General features: G+C 36.8%; 1 protein-coding gene across 1 annotated transcript in view; it reads left to right on the top strand.

Moving 5' to 3' along the window:
- RRP15 (ribosomal RNA processing 15 homolog) overlaps positions 1 to 12,201 on the top strand; it is a 52,883-nt gene extending 40,682 nt beyond the window's left edge. The window contains exon 5 of the mRNA XM_046679909.1: positions 6,619 to 12,201. Within this exon, the coding sequence (XP_046535865.1) occupies positions 6,619 to 6,759 (141 nt within the window). The 3' untranslated portion in view covers positions 6,760 to 12,201. The remainder of the gene's footprint in view (positions 1 to 6,618) is intronic.
- The last annotated feature ends 1,551 nt before the right edge of the window (positions 12,202 to 13,752 follow it).

Here is a 13,752-nt window from a genome sequence, read left to right as displayed (position 1 = left end):
AGTGGTGGACCTCTAAACTTTCTGATTTGCAGTGTTGCAGTCAGTGGTTAACTGTGATTCAAATCGAGAACTCTCCTGATTTGCATTCCTATTGTAAAATTAATACATCAAATTGCCACTACTTCTCTTTTACAAACAAAACCAAACCCTTAATTCTTGTGATATCTTAACATTTAATGAAATCTATTTATGGATTACCTGAGGCAAGTTTTTCCAGTGAATGACACATTTGAAATTTGCCTCAGGCTTTTTCTTTTTTTTAATATATATTAACTTCTGATCCACCTTTTCTTTGTGAATGCTCCTAGTATTTAGGAAGTTTTTATGCTTAATGGGAAATCATCTTTATGGAAAAGGTACAGTAAATTGAAATTATGTACATCTGTTGTGTGATGTAATCTGTCCAAGTTCTGAATTTTATAGAAACTATCTTAAACGTATTCAGTTATTTTCAGTGTATTTTTATACTCATTCTACTGTGTGATTGATAGGTTATGACAGGTAATGTGGCATATATTGCTTTCTCATTGATTAAGTTTTAGAGCAGTGTAGTGTTGTGGAAGGAACTTGGACTTTGGAATCAGATGGATCTGGGTTTGACTATCGACTCAGCCATTTATTAACTCCGACCGTGCATAAGTTGCTTCATTTCTTTGAGCCTTAGTTTCTTTATATAAGATGAGAAAGACAATTGCTATCTGGCTAGGAATCTTAAGAGATTTAGAAATAAGGCCATATTATGTAAAGGATCTGACACATAATAGCTTCATAGTATAATTCATGTTTTTGACCTTTTTTCCATTAACTACATTAGAAAGGAAAGCAGAATTGTTATGGTTAATCAAATCAGAAGGGTTTCTTTGGGGAAACTTTTTTGGGAAGATCTTGGAGAAGGCTTGCAAAACTTAGGATTTGTGGAAGTGGTTTATTTTCTCTTTCCTTGCTGTCCTATTTTTTCCTTTTCCAATTAATTTTTACTTACGAATGTAGTTTAGAAGGCCACATTTTGCCAGTAAGTTTATTATAAAAATAAATCAGTTTACTGCCCCCTTCTGCTCAGTCTCCATGGCTCCTACCCCAGGGCAACCACTTATTACTCCTTTAGCCAGTTCTTTTGGCATTTTTACATCTCTCTATTCCTAACTAGTATGCGCGTCATATCTTTTGATTCATCAATTTGGGGTATTATCTATTGGCTTTCTCTTATGGTAGGCAAAGATTTCATTCTTACACCATCTCTTTCCTCTCCCCTGTCCTCTCAATATAGTTTATAATTTTTTATTAGATAAGTATTCAACATTTATTATTATGCTTGTGCAGGTATTCTTTACAGCTGAAAGTTGTAATATTCTTTATTTATGTTTCCTTTCTATTTTTCCTGAAGTTAGTAATCGCCTTGATTTCCATATTTAACTTCCTTAGTTTATTTAGTTTTTCAAAATCAAATTACATCAGATGATATATCTATTGGAATTATTTTCTCTGAGACACTGTCTCCCAGAATCCTGCCTTCTCCTTTTTCTGGGCTGATTGCTCTCTTGGGCAGCTTCATATTTGTCATCCTGGGACTTAAATTTCTTGTGATCCTTGGAATTTTTCCTGGATTGGATTCCCTATTTCCTACCTCTTGTATCTTCTTTCTTTGTTTACTCCCAGTGTTTGGTATCCTCCGGTGGTTTTATCAAGCGTATCCTCCGGTGGTTTTATCAAGTTAAAATGATGGTTCTGGGGCAGATGGCGTGGTGACGATAGCTTTGGTGTGCCTTCCCTGGAAGCCGCGCTGCTCCAGGTTGTCCTATGCCTGATGCGTAGTTACCCCTCTGGAGTTTCCATTCACTCTCGCCCTGAAGATGCCCTTCTCTTTCCTCTGTTGGATACCCTATTTTTTCTATCCTGTGTCTTTCTCTTCTTGGCTTACTCCACCTTTTTTGTGGAGAACATTCTTGGTAGTTTCCTTAAAAAGGCTTAATTGGAAGGAAAACTTTTGGGCACCTCATGTGTCTGAAAGTGCCTCTATTCTAAATCCTTACACTTGAGTAACAGTGTGTCTGGGTATTGAATTTTAGCTTGGAAATTATTTTCCATCAACATTTTGAAAGCAGTTGTGTGTTGCTTTCTTGCTTCCAGGGTTGCTGTAGGAAAATCTGAATCCATTCTGATTCCTGATCATCTGTATGTGTGTGACGTGTTTGTTTTCTTGCTGGAAGCTTATAGCGTATTCTCTTAGTACCTGTTATTCTGGAATTTTCCATGATGTCCTTGATGTGGCTCTGTTTTTCTTTTGTATTTCAGACATCCAAGAGGCTCTTTTCAACCTGGAAACGTGTGTCCTTCACTACTGGGAAATGTTCTTGCAGTATTTCATTGATTCTCCTCCCCTCCACTTTTGCACTTCTCTGTCTGTAGAACTGTTATTTGTTTGTGGAACCTCCTGGACTGGTCTTCCAATTATCTTACTTTGTCTTCTGTTTTCCATCACCTTTTTCTTTTTATTCTGTTTTCTGGATGATTTCCTCAGCTTTATCTTCTCACCCTTGTACTGATTTTTTTATTTCTGTCATCATGTTTTTAATTTCAAGCTCCTTTTTATTCTCTTAATGTTTCTTTTTAAATGGCAACTGTTCTTGTTTTGTGGATGCAATATAATCTCCTAACTCTTCAAGGATATTAATGGTATTTCTCCTAAATTTTCTTCTGTTTGAATAGTTTCTTTTTCCTACAAATTGCTTTTTAAATTTTTGTTTTCGTGTTACTCTCTGTCATCTTTCTGATAATCCTTAGTTGTCTGCTCATTAGAATAAATAATTCTAAAAAGGTAATTGGAAACTGAGCATGTGCATGTCATCCACATGACTTGTGAGCTTCATCTAGCATTCTCTCAGTGGGTTATTTATTAGCAACTGGTCAGATTTTCTATAGAGTATTCCTGATCTCTTACCTGGAAGAAAAAAGTCTGCCTACCAGCATTTGGGAGCACAACGTGAGAAAAGGTCTAAGACTCATTATCAGAGGGGAGGGAGTGTGTGAGTACCATAATCCTCTCTTTTTGGTACCATCCCTGTGCCTTCATCTCTGCTAGTCCATTCCCTCTCCATAGGTTAAACTCCAGCCTTCTGCCAAGGTCGCATGGAATGGGGAGGGGCTCTAGAGATCTAATTGTTTCTCAACATAACCATCACCCAATTCTCTGTATTTTGGTCTCTCCATTCCCACCCTCACTTCCAGAAGTACCTCGTCCTGTCAGTTCCTGGTTTTTTGGTTTGTGTGTGTGTGTGTTTTCTTTTGTCTTTGAAGATTCTGGAGTGTAATTTGGATTGGTTGTCAGCTTGACAATTGTAGTCTTAGGATTCAGCTCTCTTGGGTTTGCATGACAATTTCCTCTGGTCTGTCTGCTTCCACTTTCTAAAACTGTGTTGCCATTGTCTCTTTGGATCTTGTCCTTGTGGATTATATCTTCACAACAACAAATCACTTTTCTCTTGTTTTGTTGAGTTTTGCAGTTGAGCAAGGCTAGTTGTTTATGTTCAAACTGCCGCCTTAACATGGGCTGCTGCCTTTTTTCTTGCTATGTATTTCTTGTGTAGGTGTAGGCATTAGAAATTAAGGGGTCATTCTGTTGCCTTTAAAACAAAGTTTTTTCTTGGCTGCCATCTTGACAGATATTATCGAAAATACTTGTTTTTAATATGTATTAACTCACACTTGTTTGTACTAAATTTTCTGTTGTCTGTTTTTCTTCGTATTGTTGCTTCACAGTGTAAAAACGCCACTGTAAGGTTAGCTTGAATGATGGCAGTCTGTGAGGCACCCAGTCTGTGTCTAACATTGGATTTCCAGAATCTAAGCGCCTTACTCTCAGCCATGGAGTGTCCTTGGTCTTAGAGCAGTGAGTGAAAACTGTCACTAAGAAATATTTGCCTTTTTATAGACTGGTGGTTCTCAGGCTTTGGCAAGCATCAGAAACACTGGATGGCTTATTAAAACAGATTTCTGGGCTCTACCCCCAGAGTTTCTGGTTCACTAGGTCTGTAATGGGGCCCAAGATTTTGAATTTCTAACAGGTGATGCTGATGCTAATACTGCTGGGCTGGGGACCACACTGAGAATCATTGACATAGACTATATTGATTGCTTACAAAATAAAAACCCCACCACCAAAATTCCCCAATAAAGCTTTATTTCATTGTTATTCTTCAAATTGGACAATCGAGAGGAGCTTTGAATTTATTCTGTTGTTGCTCTCTTTACCTAAAATACTGCTTACATAATTGACTTTGAAGACAAGCATGTGAGACAGTTGGTTTCAACATTTTAATTAATGAATCCTTTCCTTTGGTCCACTATTGCTCCTTTCTTTCTTTCTGAACTCCCTGTTTAGGTTTTGTCCCTGTTTTTCCCTCCCTCCTTTCTTCTGCTACCTGCAGATTTCCTGGTACTAACTAGTAGAGGAGTAACTCAGAGTCCAGCAGAAGTTGGCTGTCAGGGTGAGCGCTCATGTAGAAACCCTCTCTTTGAGGTCAGTCATGTGGGATCTGCCTGCTCTGGGTTGGCAACATATTGATAGCATGTTGAGTGTAGTTATCTAAACATGGAGGCTTACCGTTGAGATTGTGCATATTCTTATGTAAGCACAAACACTAACGTCAGAACAACTCTTTACTAGTCAGTAATTTGCATGTGGCTATACCAGGAAGCATATTTAGAATTTAATTGGAAGCTTTGAATGATTAATTTGGCAGGAGAGGTGTTATAATTGTTGGTTCTAAGTGGGTCTCTGTTCACTGGGGACAGCTCTTTCTTTTATTTAAGGGCAGGAGCTTGGCAAAGAAAATGGGTTGAATCAGGGAAGATGGCCTCTTATCCAGGTAACTTTTAGATAATTTAATCTGTAGAAGCAGAAATAGTTTTAGGAATGTAGGTTTGATATTGTAGAAATGAGGGATGGAGACATGATGGCATATTCCCTGAGTTACAAATTGCCTTCCTACTTGCTCTCCTATCGGTGTGGCATGAGAAGCATTGGAACTGTTTTACTGTTGGTTTTTAACTAGCACAGGTGTTTTTTATTTGTTTCTTTATATTGGTTAAATTATAGTACAAAGTGTGTTATTTGACTTACTAAGTCAATTCTGAAATCTTTGCTCACATTTATATGCTGTCCGGTCTTTGGCTTATATCTAGGCACAAGCCCTGCTTGATTCTTTGCTCCCAGGAAGACAGGAGTAAGCCGTTATAGGACATTTTCCCTGTTTCTAATAGCAGCCTGTTTTTTTTAATGGAATGACTACTTCAGGGCTATATTCTTTTAAATAAAAGCTTCAGGGTCGGTCCCGTGGCAAAGTAGTTAAGTTCTCATGCTCCACTTCTGCGGCCCAGGGTTTCGCTGGTTTGAATCCTGGGCGCGGATGTTGCGCCACTCATCAAGCCGTGCTGAGGCGGTGTGTCCCACGTGCCACAACTAAGTTGAAGGACCTGCAACTAAAAATACACAACTATGTACCTGGGGACTTTGGGAAGAGAAAGGAAAAATAAAGTCTTAAAAAAAGGAAAAAGCTTCAGCAGAATTAGATAAGTAATCTCTTGTAACCCAGCAAATGTTTTTAATATATTTTCTCTTAAAAATTGCTTTTTATATGTTTAATAGCCCCCCATAAAGATAACACTAATTTCTAACCAAGTGTCATGGGTTCTTGCATACTGATAGAGATTTTTCCAACATTGTGTATTTCTGTGAAAGGAATAAATAGAAAAGCGTAGACTGTTAGGTCCACAACAACAGGGACTTTGTTTTGTTCATCACTATATTTCCAAAACTAAGAACAGTACTTAGTTTTGTTCTCAGTAAATATTTGTGGAATGAAGGGGAGAAATCTCAGAGACTAGAGTTGTTGAGCACATATTGCATTACTTAATTGATACCACCAGGTGGCACTATTGCACCATATAATAAGAGGCAGCAACTCTGAGGCTCTCGTGTAGTTTTACATGAATCCTATGAATAAACAAAATGAGTTGGCTACCTAGTGTGTGTATTGCCTGTTTCAGTTATGTATAGTTTTAGCATGTGATTAGTCTTTTAATTACATGATTTGGTCAGGCAGTGAGATCATAACCTAAATAAAGAACAGTTGGTGCAAATTTTTGTCAAATGTTAAATGAGATAGCATCTATGAAAACCTCACACAGTACCAGATTAGTTTCCTTTTCTCTTCTTGAATTTATTTTGAGTTAAAAGCCTTTGTTAAATTTCTGTGTTAAAGTAGTTTGCCAAGAATTTTCTAATAAATTATCACTGAATATTAAATAATATTCTAAGTCTGTTTTGATTGTCTGAAGAATTTTAAAATTGATACCGAGACGAGATTTTACTCTATTTCCCCTGACTGCAAAAAAAAATAATAATGTTATTTTGCTTGCATGTTTTTTTATGGGGTTAAAATATTTTATTAATGTACTATTATGTATTTGTGCATCTATAATCATAACGTATAAATAAAGTCAATCTTTAATTTGTCTTGGTTTCACTGCTATGAAAAAACTGAGTGTTGACAAGTTTGTTTTGTAGCTTGGACTTTTTCATTTCCTTATGATTAATTTGGGTCTGTAATTTTTCCTCAGACTGAAAAAGCAGAAGAGGGCCCAGGATGGACGATCCTGCGTGATGATTTCATGATGGGAGCATCCATGAAAGACTGGGACAAAGAAGGTGATGGACCAGATGACAGCAGACCAGGATCTGGAAGGGACTCTGACGTATAAAGCTATGGGAAGCACAAGTTACAATCATTTTATTTTTCCTAGAAAAATACATCATGCTCTGAAAGTTGGGGAATTATAAGGATACCATTTATAAGAAAACCAAAAGACTTTTACTATTACCAACTGTGGTGTTTCCCTTTTTCACATAAACTTTGTTAAAATTATATTTCAAACCTTGTATAATTTTAAGCATTGTTGCTCAGAACATTTGTGAAAAAGAAATATTTCGACTTGACCATCAATATATGCATTTTGCCAGGTTCATTATAGGTTTACATATTGGTCATGGATAGTGGCATTTTGTTTCAGTATCACCATTGTTTCTAGGAATGCAATACCAATTCATAATTAAAATGAACTCCTTGAAGTTAATATTTTTCAGCCTTCCAACTTATAGACCGATGTATGTATATCTTTGGGGGGCAGGGGTTGGTGTTTGTTTGGGTGAGCTACTGAGCAAACCTATGTAGTAAAATTTAAAATTATAGTATTTCTGATTTGGGGTGATTTTATTTTTAGACATTCTGGCAAATATGATTTAAGACACACACCAAATCTTTACTTTTATATGCTAAGTAATATAAATAATGACTTAGATTTATTTTAAGTGTTAGGTTATTTTTGTAATAAGAGATTTACTGAGGTGGAAATTCTCATGTTTAACTTATGCAATGAGGCATAATTTCTTAGGAAGCATATCTGATGTTTTAATCCCTCTTTTTTTCCCCCTGAATATTTGAGTTAGCTTAAATTCTCTTTTGTGGACTGACTGACCAGTGAAAAATGGTAGCATTAGACAGCAGGGAGTCAGCATCAGAATACTGCATCTGATTTGAGATTTGATTTCTTCTTGTTGCCTTAAAGATTATTAAATTGAGTGACTCCTAGTAACTAGCTGTTAAATAAAGAGAAGAGAAAGTAAGACTGTTTAATATCATTCCAAAATTTCTGTGAAACTGGGCCTAAGATCTAAAGTTTGTAGGGGAAATATTTAATAAATGTGATCCATTCCTTTTTTCAAAGGATCCATCCTTTTCTCCATCTTTCCATAATAAAAACAGTTCCCTCCTACCACCCAGTTGCACATACTTGCATCTGTTATATATCGAAGGAGAATCCTCCCCTCAAAATCTGCTCAAGCAGAGATGTTTATATTTGCAAACCCATTTGTGTGTTACAAGTATTACATAACTGAAGTTAAATGAGTCCATGGCTTGGTATCTGTTATCGTAAAGAAAAGTACACACCTAAGATAGCAAGTGATTAAACCAGCAAAGCTCAAAATGCGTTTTTGTATTTATCCCAACATTTGAACTTTAGTGTCTTCTTAAATTACAAAATTGCCCCTGTGACAGTGCAGTATAAATAAATGTGAACAAATATTCCTCAAGAGTAACGTGAGAGTGCTGAAATCCCTATAGAGCGTAACACAGATAAATATTTCAATATAGCATAGATAATTTTGAAAAAAAGTTATTTGCAGCATCTAAAAACTTCTTTCTCCCCAGAATTAAAGATTATACTTTACTGTTTGCTATTAATCTGTTTCTGGATCCTACTAAAGCTTTGCTGAAATTCTTTTGAATAGTACACTCAGGTGACAGAAATAGGTAAATAACTCCCTGGATACTAAAATGTTGTTTTTGAAACATATGCTCATTGTATAGTCTTTGGTTTAATTTAGAAAAATGGAGCAAGATTTTCAAAGTGAAAGGAAGGAAGGGAATATTTGCAGATTTTCTTCTTTCAGAAATTATTTCAAAATAAAACGGAGTTGCCGCTGTGAGGAAAAAAAGTATCACTTCCATTAGCAGGCTTTTCATGAAATAATTGTTTTCATAAAGATGGGATGTTTTATATGTATCAGTATTTCTGCATCTTGGCTATAAAATATTTAGGCAAAATACCACAATATATGAATATGAATCTAAAGATGAGCATATTATCTTAGAAACTAAGTGTGGATCTTCTGACGGATGTTTTAGATAGTCTAGCTCTGTCACCTCTACTCTGAATATTTTACCTACAACATTTACATTTTTCTCACATCCGTCAATCAATTCTGCATCTATTCCATCTTCCGACATTGTCTTTGAGTTCTGTAAGGAGGGAAAAGAGGACTGCATTTCTATACAGAAATTATTTAAAATTTATCTAAATATATCAATATTCAGATTTTATTTTTAGTAACTATTTACAGTAGTAGAGTAATAAAAAGGTTATTTTTATTTGTTTGGAAAGTACATGGGAAATAGTGACCAGGTAACTAGTAACTAGGTATTATCTTATTCCCTTATCTGGATATTCAGATGGCTGGGGCGAAGGTTCTCAGTGTTTAGCAGAGTTTAGTATTGGTTATTGTTTTTAAGCATTGAAATCTCAAAGTCGAAGATAACACCTCTTGTACGCTGAGAGTAACTTAGAATCATCTTAGCAGTTCAGCACATTAAGTTGGAGTTGGAGTACCAAATTCCTTTTCAAGTTACCTGGAATAGAACAAGTATTATTCTACTCATTGAAAAATATACCTTGGAAACCCTTTGGACCGAATAGCTCACCTTCAGTACTTAAAGCCTAAAATGACTCAGCAGGAGGTTCTGGAAGGTTTATTTGAGGGCAAATCCAAGTTCTTAAAAATACTTTGTGTCTTTTACAACAAGTGGGTGAAAAGGGAATGTTTAACTTCTGGAAAACGTCTTAGGGCTTTTTAAATCACTGTGTTTTGCACGTATGAATATACTTAATATTCAGTGGCCACCAACTAAACTAACCCTGCCACCTGTGCTGGTTTTCAGGACCTGTGAGTACAGTACTTAACTATAAAGCCATTAGTTTATAGATGCCTAAATATGTCCTAGTTAAACGTAATAGTAGAGAAGTCCTAAGTTTGAAGTGTGAACAGAAACATGGACAATCTGAAAACGTAAATTGTGTTGCTAAGGAGTTAAAGGAATCATAAGGCCTAAGAAGAATGTCTGTAAAGGAATCTTCAGAGAGCATAAATATTTATATAGAAGAGACAGGAGGAGATAAATAAATAAGTTGATATTTTTGCATCCTTTGGATAACTTTTTTCCTCTCTATAGTATTTACGTATTTTTATTTTATTGTAGATTTTTATTAATATATGTGTTGAAAGAGTCATAAGTGAAACAAGATGGAAGTTTTATTTTTTCAGTCTTTTTAATGAGTCCAGAGTACCATTATCATGCTTTGTATATCGATACATTTGTGCCACATGAATTTCACTTTTAAAACAAACATTTGGAAAATCAGTAGATATATTTTTAACATTTGTAATTTCTTAAGGAAATTTGCGTGTCCATGTGTGTGTCTGTGTCCTAGTCCGGGCTGCTATACCAGAATAACAGACTGGGGGGCTAAAACAACAAACATTTATTTCTCATAGTTCTGGAGGCTGGGAAGGCCAAGGTCAGGGTGCTGGCAGATTTGATGTGTGGTGAGGACTGTCTTCCTGGTTTGCAGACAGCTGACTTCTTCCTGTATCTTCACTTGAGGAAGAGAAAGATCATCCTTCTCATTGTCTCTTTGATAAGGCACTAATCCCTTTCATGATGGCTCCACCCTCATGCCTTAATTACACCTCCAAGTACCATCACATGGGAAGAGATTAGGGCTTCAACATGAATTGAGGTGGGAGGGGGAGCGTTTGGTCCGTAGCGATGTATAATATAGCAAACTGTACATTTTTAACTTATATGTGGAAGAACTTTAGCTCCCATTGTTTCTTGACTTAAATTTCTTAATGGAATTAGAAAGTTAAGTGAATCTAGCATTAGATTCACTGAGCACCCATTCCAGGAACTCTGCTGGAATTATTTGAGTGATGGTATTGTTATGCAAAATAAGGGATAATTTTGCTCCTATGAGGACAAAAAATTTGAATCTCCTCTTCCTTTTTACAGTTGAATTCCTGCAGTAAGTTCTCACTGTATGATTTGAATACTCTGGGAATTTGGATTAACCGTGATAACTTGAAATAAATCTGTTATCTACCGTGACTCTTAAAAACTATTATAATGGAATGTGAGTGGTACATAAATAGGGGTCTTAGAATAATGAAGCTTGGCTACAGCTATGAAAAGATTAATTTGCCCGTACTCTATCGGTATGTTAACTTTCTTTTTATTTGGGAACACTTTTCAGTTGAGAGAAACAGAATTCACTCTGCTTTTTCCTTAAATTCCTCTGTTGGGGTCAGTGTGACTGCATTTGTCTCTGCTGCATGTGTTGGTGATAGGTAGTGAATCTGTTCAGCCCTGCAGATATATGAGTGAGAAGACTATTTGAGGGGAATTGGCAGTAAGTACAGATTTTGGAAACAGGAGAAAGAACTGTTCTGTGCCTACAAAAAGTTTTCTTATTCTTTCCTTAAGAAAACAGGAGTGTGCATTGTGGCCAGCTGGAGAGATGAGTCTTACTGACTGTTGCAGTAAAGTTTGACCCAGAGAATTTCTCCATTGGGTGGACTTTTCTGAACCCATTAAATGTATTATTGATCAGGAGGACCTGTGAACAAATTTGGAAGTAGAACGATGTTTGAGGTAGGTGATGGGACATTTAGCATAGTAATTGATGTTCAACAAAATACTAAGACTTTTCATGAATATAATCAGAATATCATAGATTGAAGGTACCTTCTAACAATCCTTAAATAATTTTAGACTCTAGTGTGCTTTCTAGCCTAGAGAACCACATTAATATTTGGCATCTACTCTAAGCATCATTTCAGGGAGTTATAATTTCGGGCTTTTTGCCTGGGTGTTACGTGGAACCTTTTGTGCTCAGAAGAAGCGTCCTCAGAGATGCAGTTACAAAACAGGTTTTATTTTATTTCGTTTTGTTAACAATATCTGGTCCAACATTGCTCACCTCACTCTTCCCTCTCCTTTGCCCGCCCCACTCTCCCAATAGCAGGAGTACATATTTAGCTTTCTGTGAAATGCTCTGTGGTTCTCATCTGAGCAGGGAAGCAAGGATATGTATTGGAGTAGTGGGCATAATTCCTAAAATTGTAGTCTCTGAATCAGTGCTGTGCAACAGAACTCTCTGAGATGAGAGAAGTGTTTTCTCTCTCCACTGTCCACGGTGGCAGCGCAAGTGGCTGCTGAGCATTTCAGATGTGGCCAGTGATACAAAGATACTGAATTGTTAATTTTACTTAATTTTAATTACTTTACATTTTAAGAAGTTACATGTGGCTAGTGGTGTTCTGTCTAACTCTGAAGATAAGAAAGTTACAGAGCATCTATTTAGTCTAAGAAATCATCAGTAATTTTGGAATCGTGAGTCTGTCTTGAGGTTTTCCCATAAACCTTTACGGATACAATTTAAGTATATAAAAATACTGGTGTAATTTTATTGATAAAATTATTGTTGATTTCATTTTCACTATTTGTGTTTCAAAAAAGATATATTAGGGTCCTGCCCAGTGGCGCAGCGGTTAAGTTCGCACGTTCCGCTTCTCGGCGGCCCTGGGGTTCACCGGTTCTGCTCCTGGGTGTGGACATGGCACCGCTTGGCAAAAACCATGCTGTGGTAGGCGTCCCACGTATAAAGCAGAGGAAGATGGGCATGGATGTTAGCTCAGGGCCAGTCTTCCTCAGCAAAAAGAGGAGGATTGGCAGTTGTTAGCTCAGGGCTAATCTTCCTCAAAAAAAAAAAAAGATATATTAAGTTGCTTTATAATTAAATTATTTCCTGAGGTAACTATTGTCCTTAAACATTAGGCCACTGGTTAAGAAATAGCATTTGACTTTTTAGTAGTATTATCTGCACCTTTCAGAATGAATACACCAAATTTTAAATCTTATTGCTGTACTCTAAAAGAATAGTTCTATGATGTACAAAAAAGCACATATTGAGAACTGCCAGAGCAGCTGATACCATGTGCCATCTAAGCCAGTGAGCTCCCGTGCTTTGGACTTGTATCGGGGAGCCCACTTATTTAGGAGGTTTCCTGAAGAAGTGCCCTCAGTTGCAGGACTCTATAGTTGTCCAACAGCTCCAGTCTCTTCCAGCACACTTAACATCCTGCCGAAGCAAATGTAACTTGCAGATTTGGGCAAAAAACAGAAAACAAAGAGCACAATGAGGATTATTAGCACAGCCAGTTTAAAATGATGAGGTGTTAACCACATTTGTATAAATAACAGTTTCTCTAACCCCTGAATCATTATCCTGTATTTTTAATGCAATCGGTTCATAAACATCAAAGCAAGAACACCAAATTCGTATGGGGTCAGGACCAACTGGGGCTCTGAATGGGAAGACAGCTGAGAGCTGTGTCCTTATGCGTGGGTGGCCTCGCAGCTGTTGATTCACCCTTAGGCTACTAGACAGTTGCCTCTGTGCTTGCAGAACCAGACTTCAGTCTTAGGTAAAAATGTATCCCCTCCCATGGAATGGCCATAAACAATGGATTGACATCAGCTCTCAAAACATCAGCGAGGCAGCCAGACACAGCAGTTCCCCTGAAATACTGAGTAGTACCAAGCATAACATCAGGGCTGTTTCTACATAATATTTGTCTTTGTACGCTAACACTGGGTCTCTTAAGTGTACTATAAAAGCTCATAGTCCGAAAGGTTCAAGGTGATATTATCTTTCTCCACAAATGGTAAGAGCGCTAGGAATAACTAGCTTACATGACGCACAACTGCCATATTTTGGTCCTTACAAGGACTCCCAAATATACTTCTTAATGATAAGTGAAATTATATTTACATCGAACATTTTTGGAAAAATCAGTATTCGTTGTGAGATGATAGAAGGCATAATTTTGGAATCAAAACTGAGTTCAGAGTTCGTTTGGACTCTTATTAGCTAAGTCTCCTTGCACAAATTTCTTAAACTTTTGAGACTTAAAATCAGGCATGGGGATACGTTTGTTCATATTCTAAGGATTTGAATAGTGTATGTACAGTGTGTATCTAGCACAGTGCCTGATACATAGTAGGGTCTCAAGAAATG

This window comes from Equus quagga, chromosome 12 (genome assembly GCF_021613505.1).
Source record: "Equus quagga isolate Etosha38 chromosome 12, UCLA_HA_Equagga_1.0, whole genome shotgun sequence".
Classification (NCBI taxonomy): Eukaryota; Metazoa; Chordata; class Mammalia; order Perissodactyla; family Equidae; genus Equus; species Equus quagga.
This window is presented reverse-complemented; position numbering and strand designations above follow the sequence as displayed.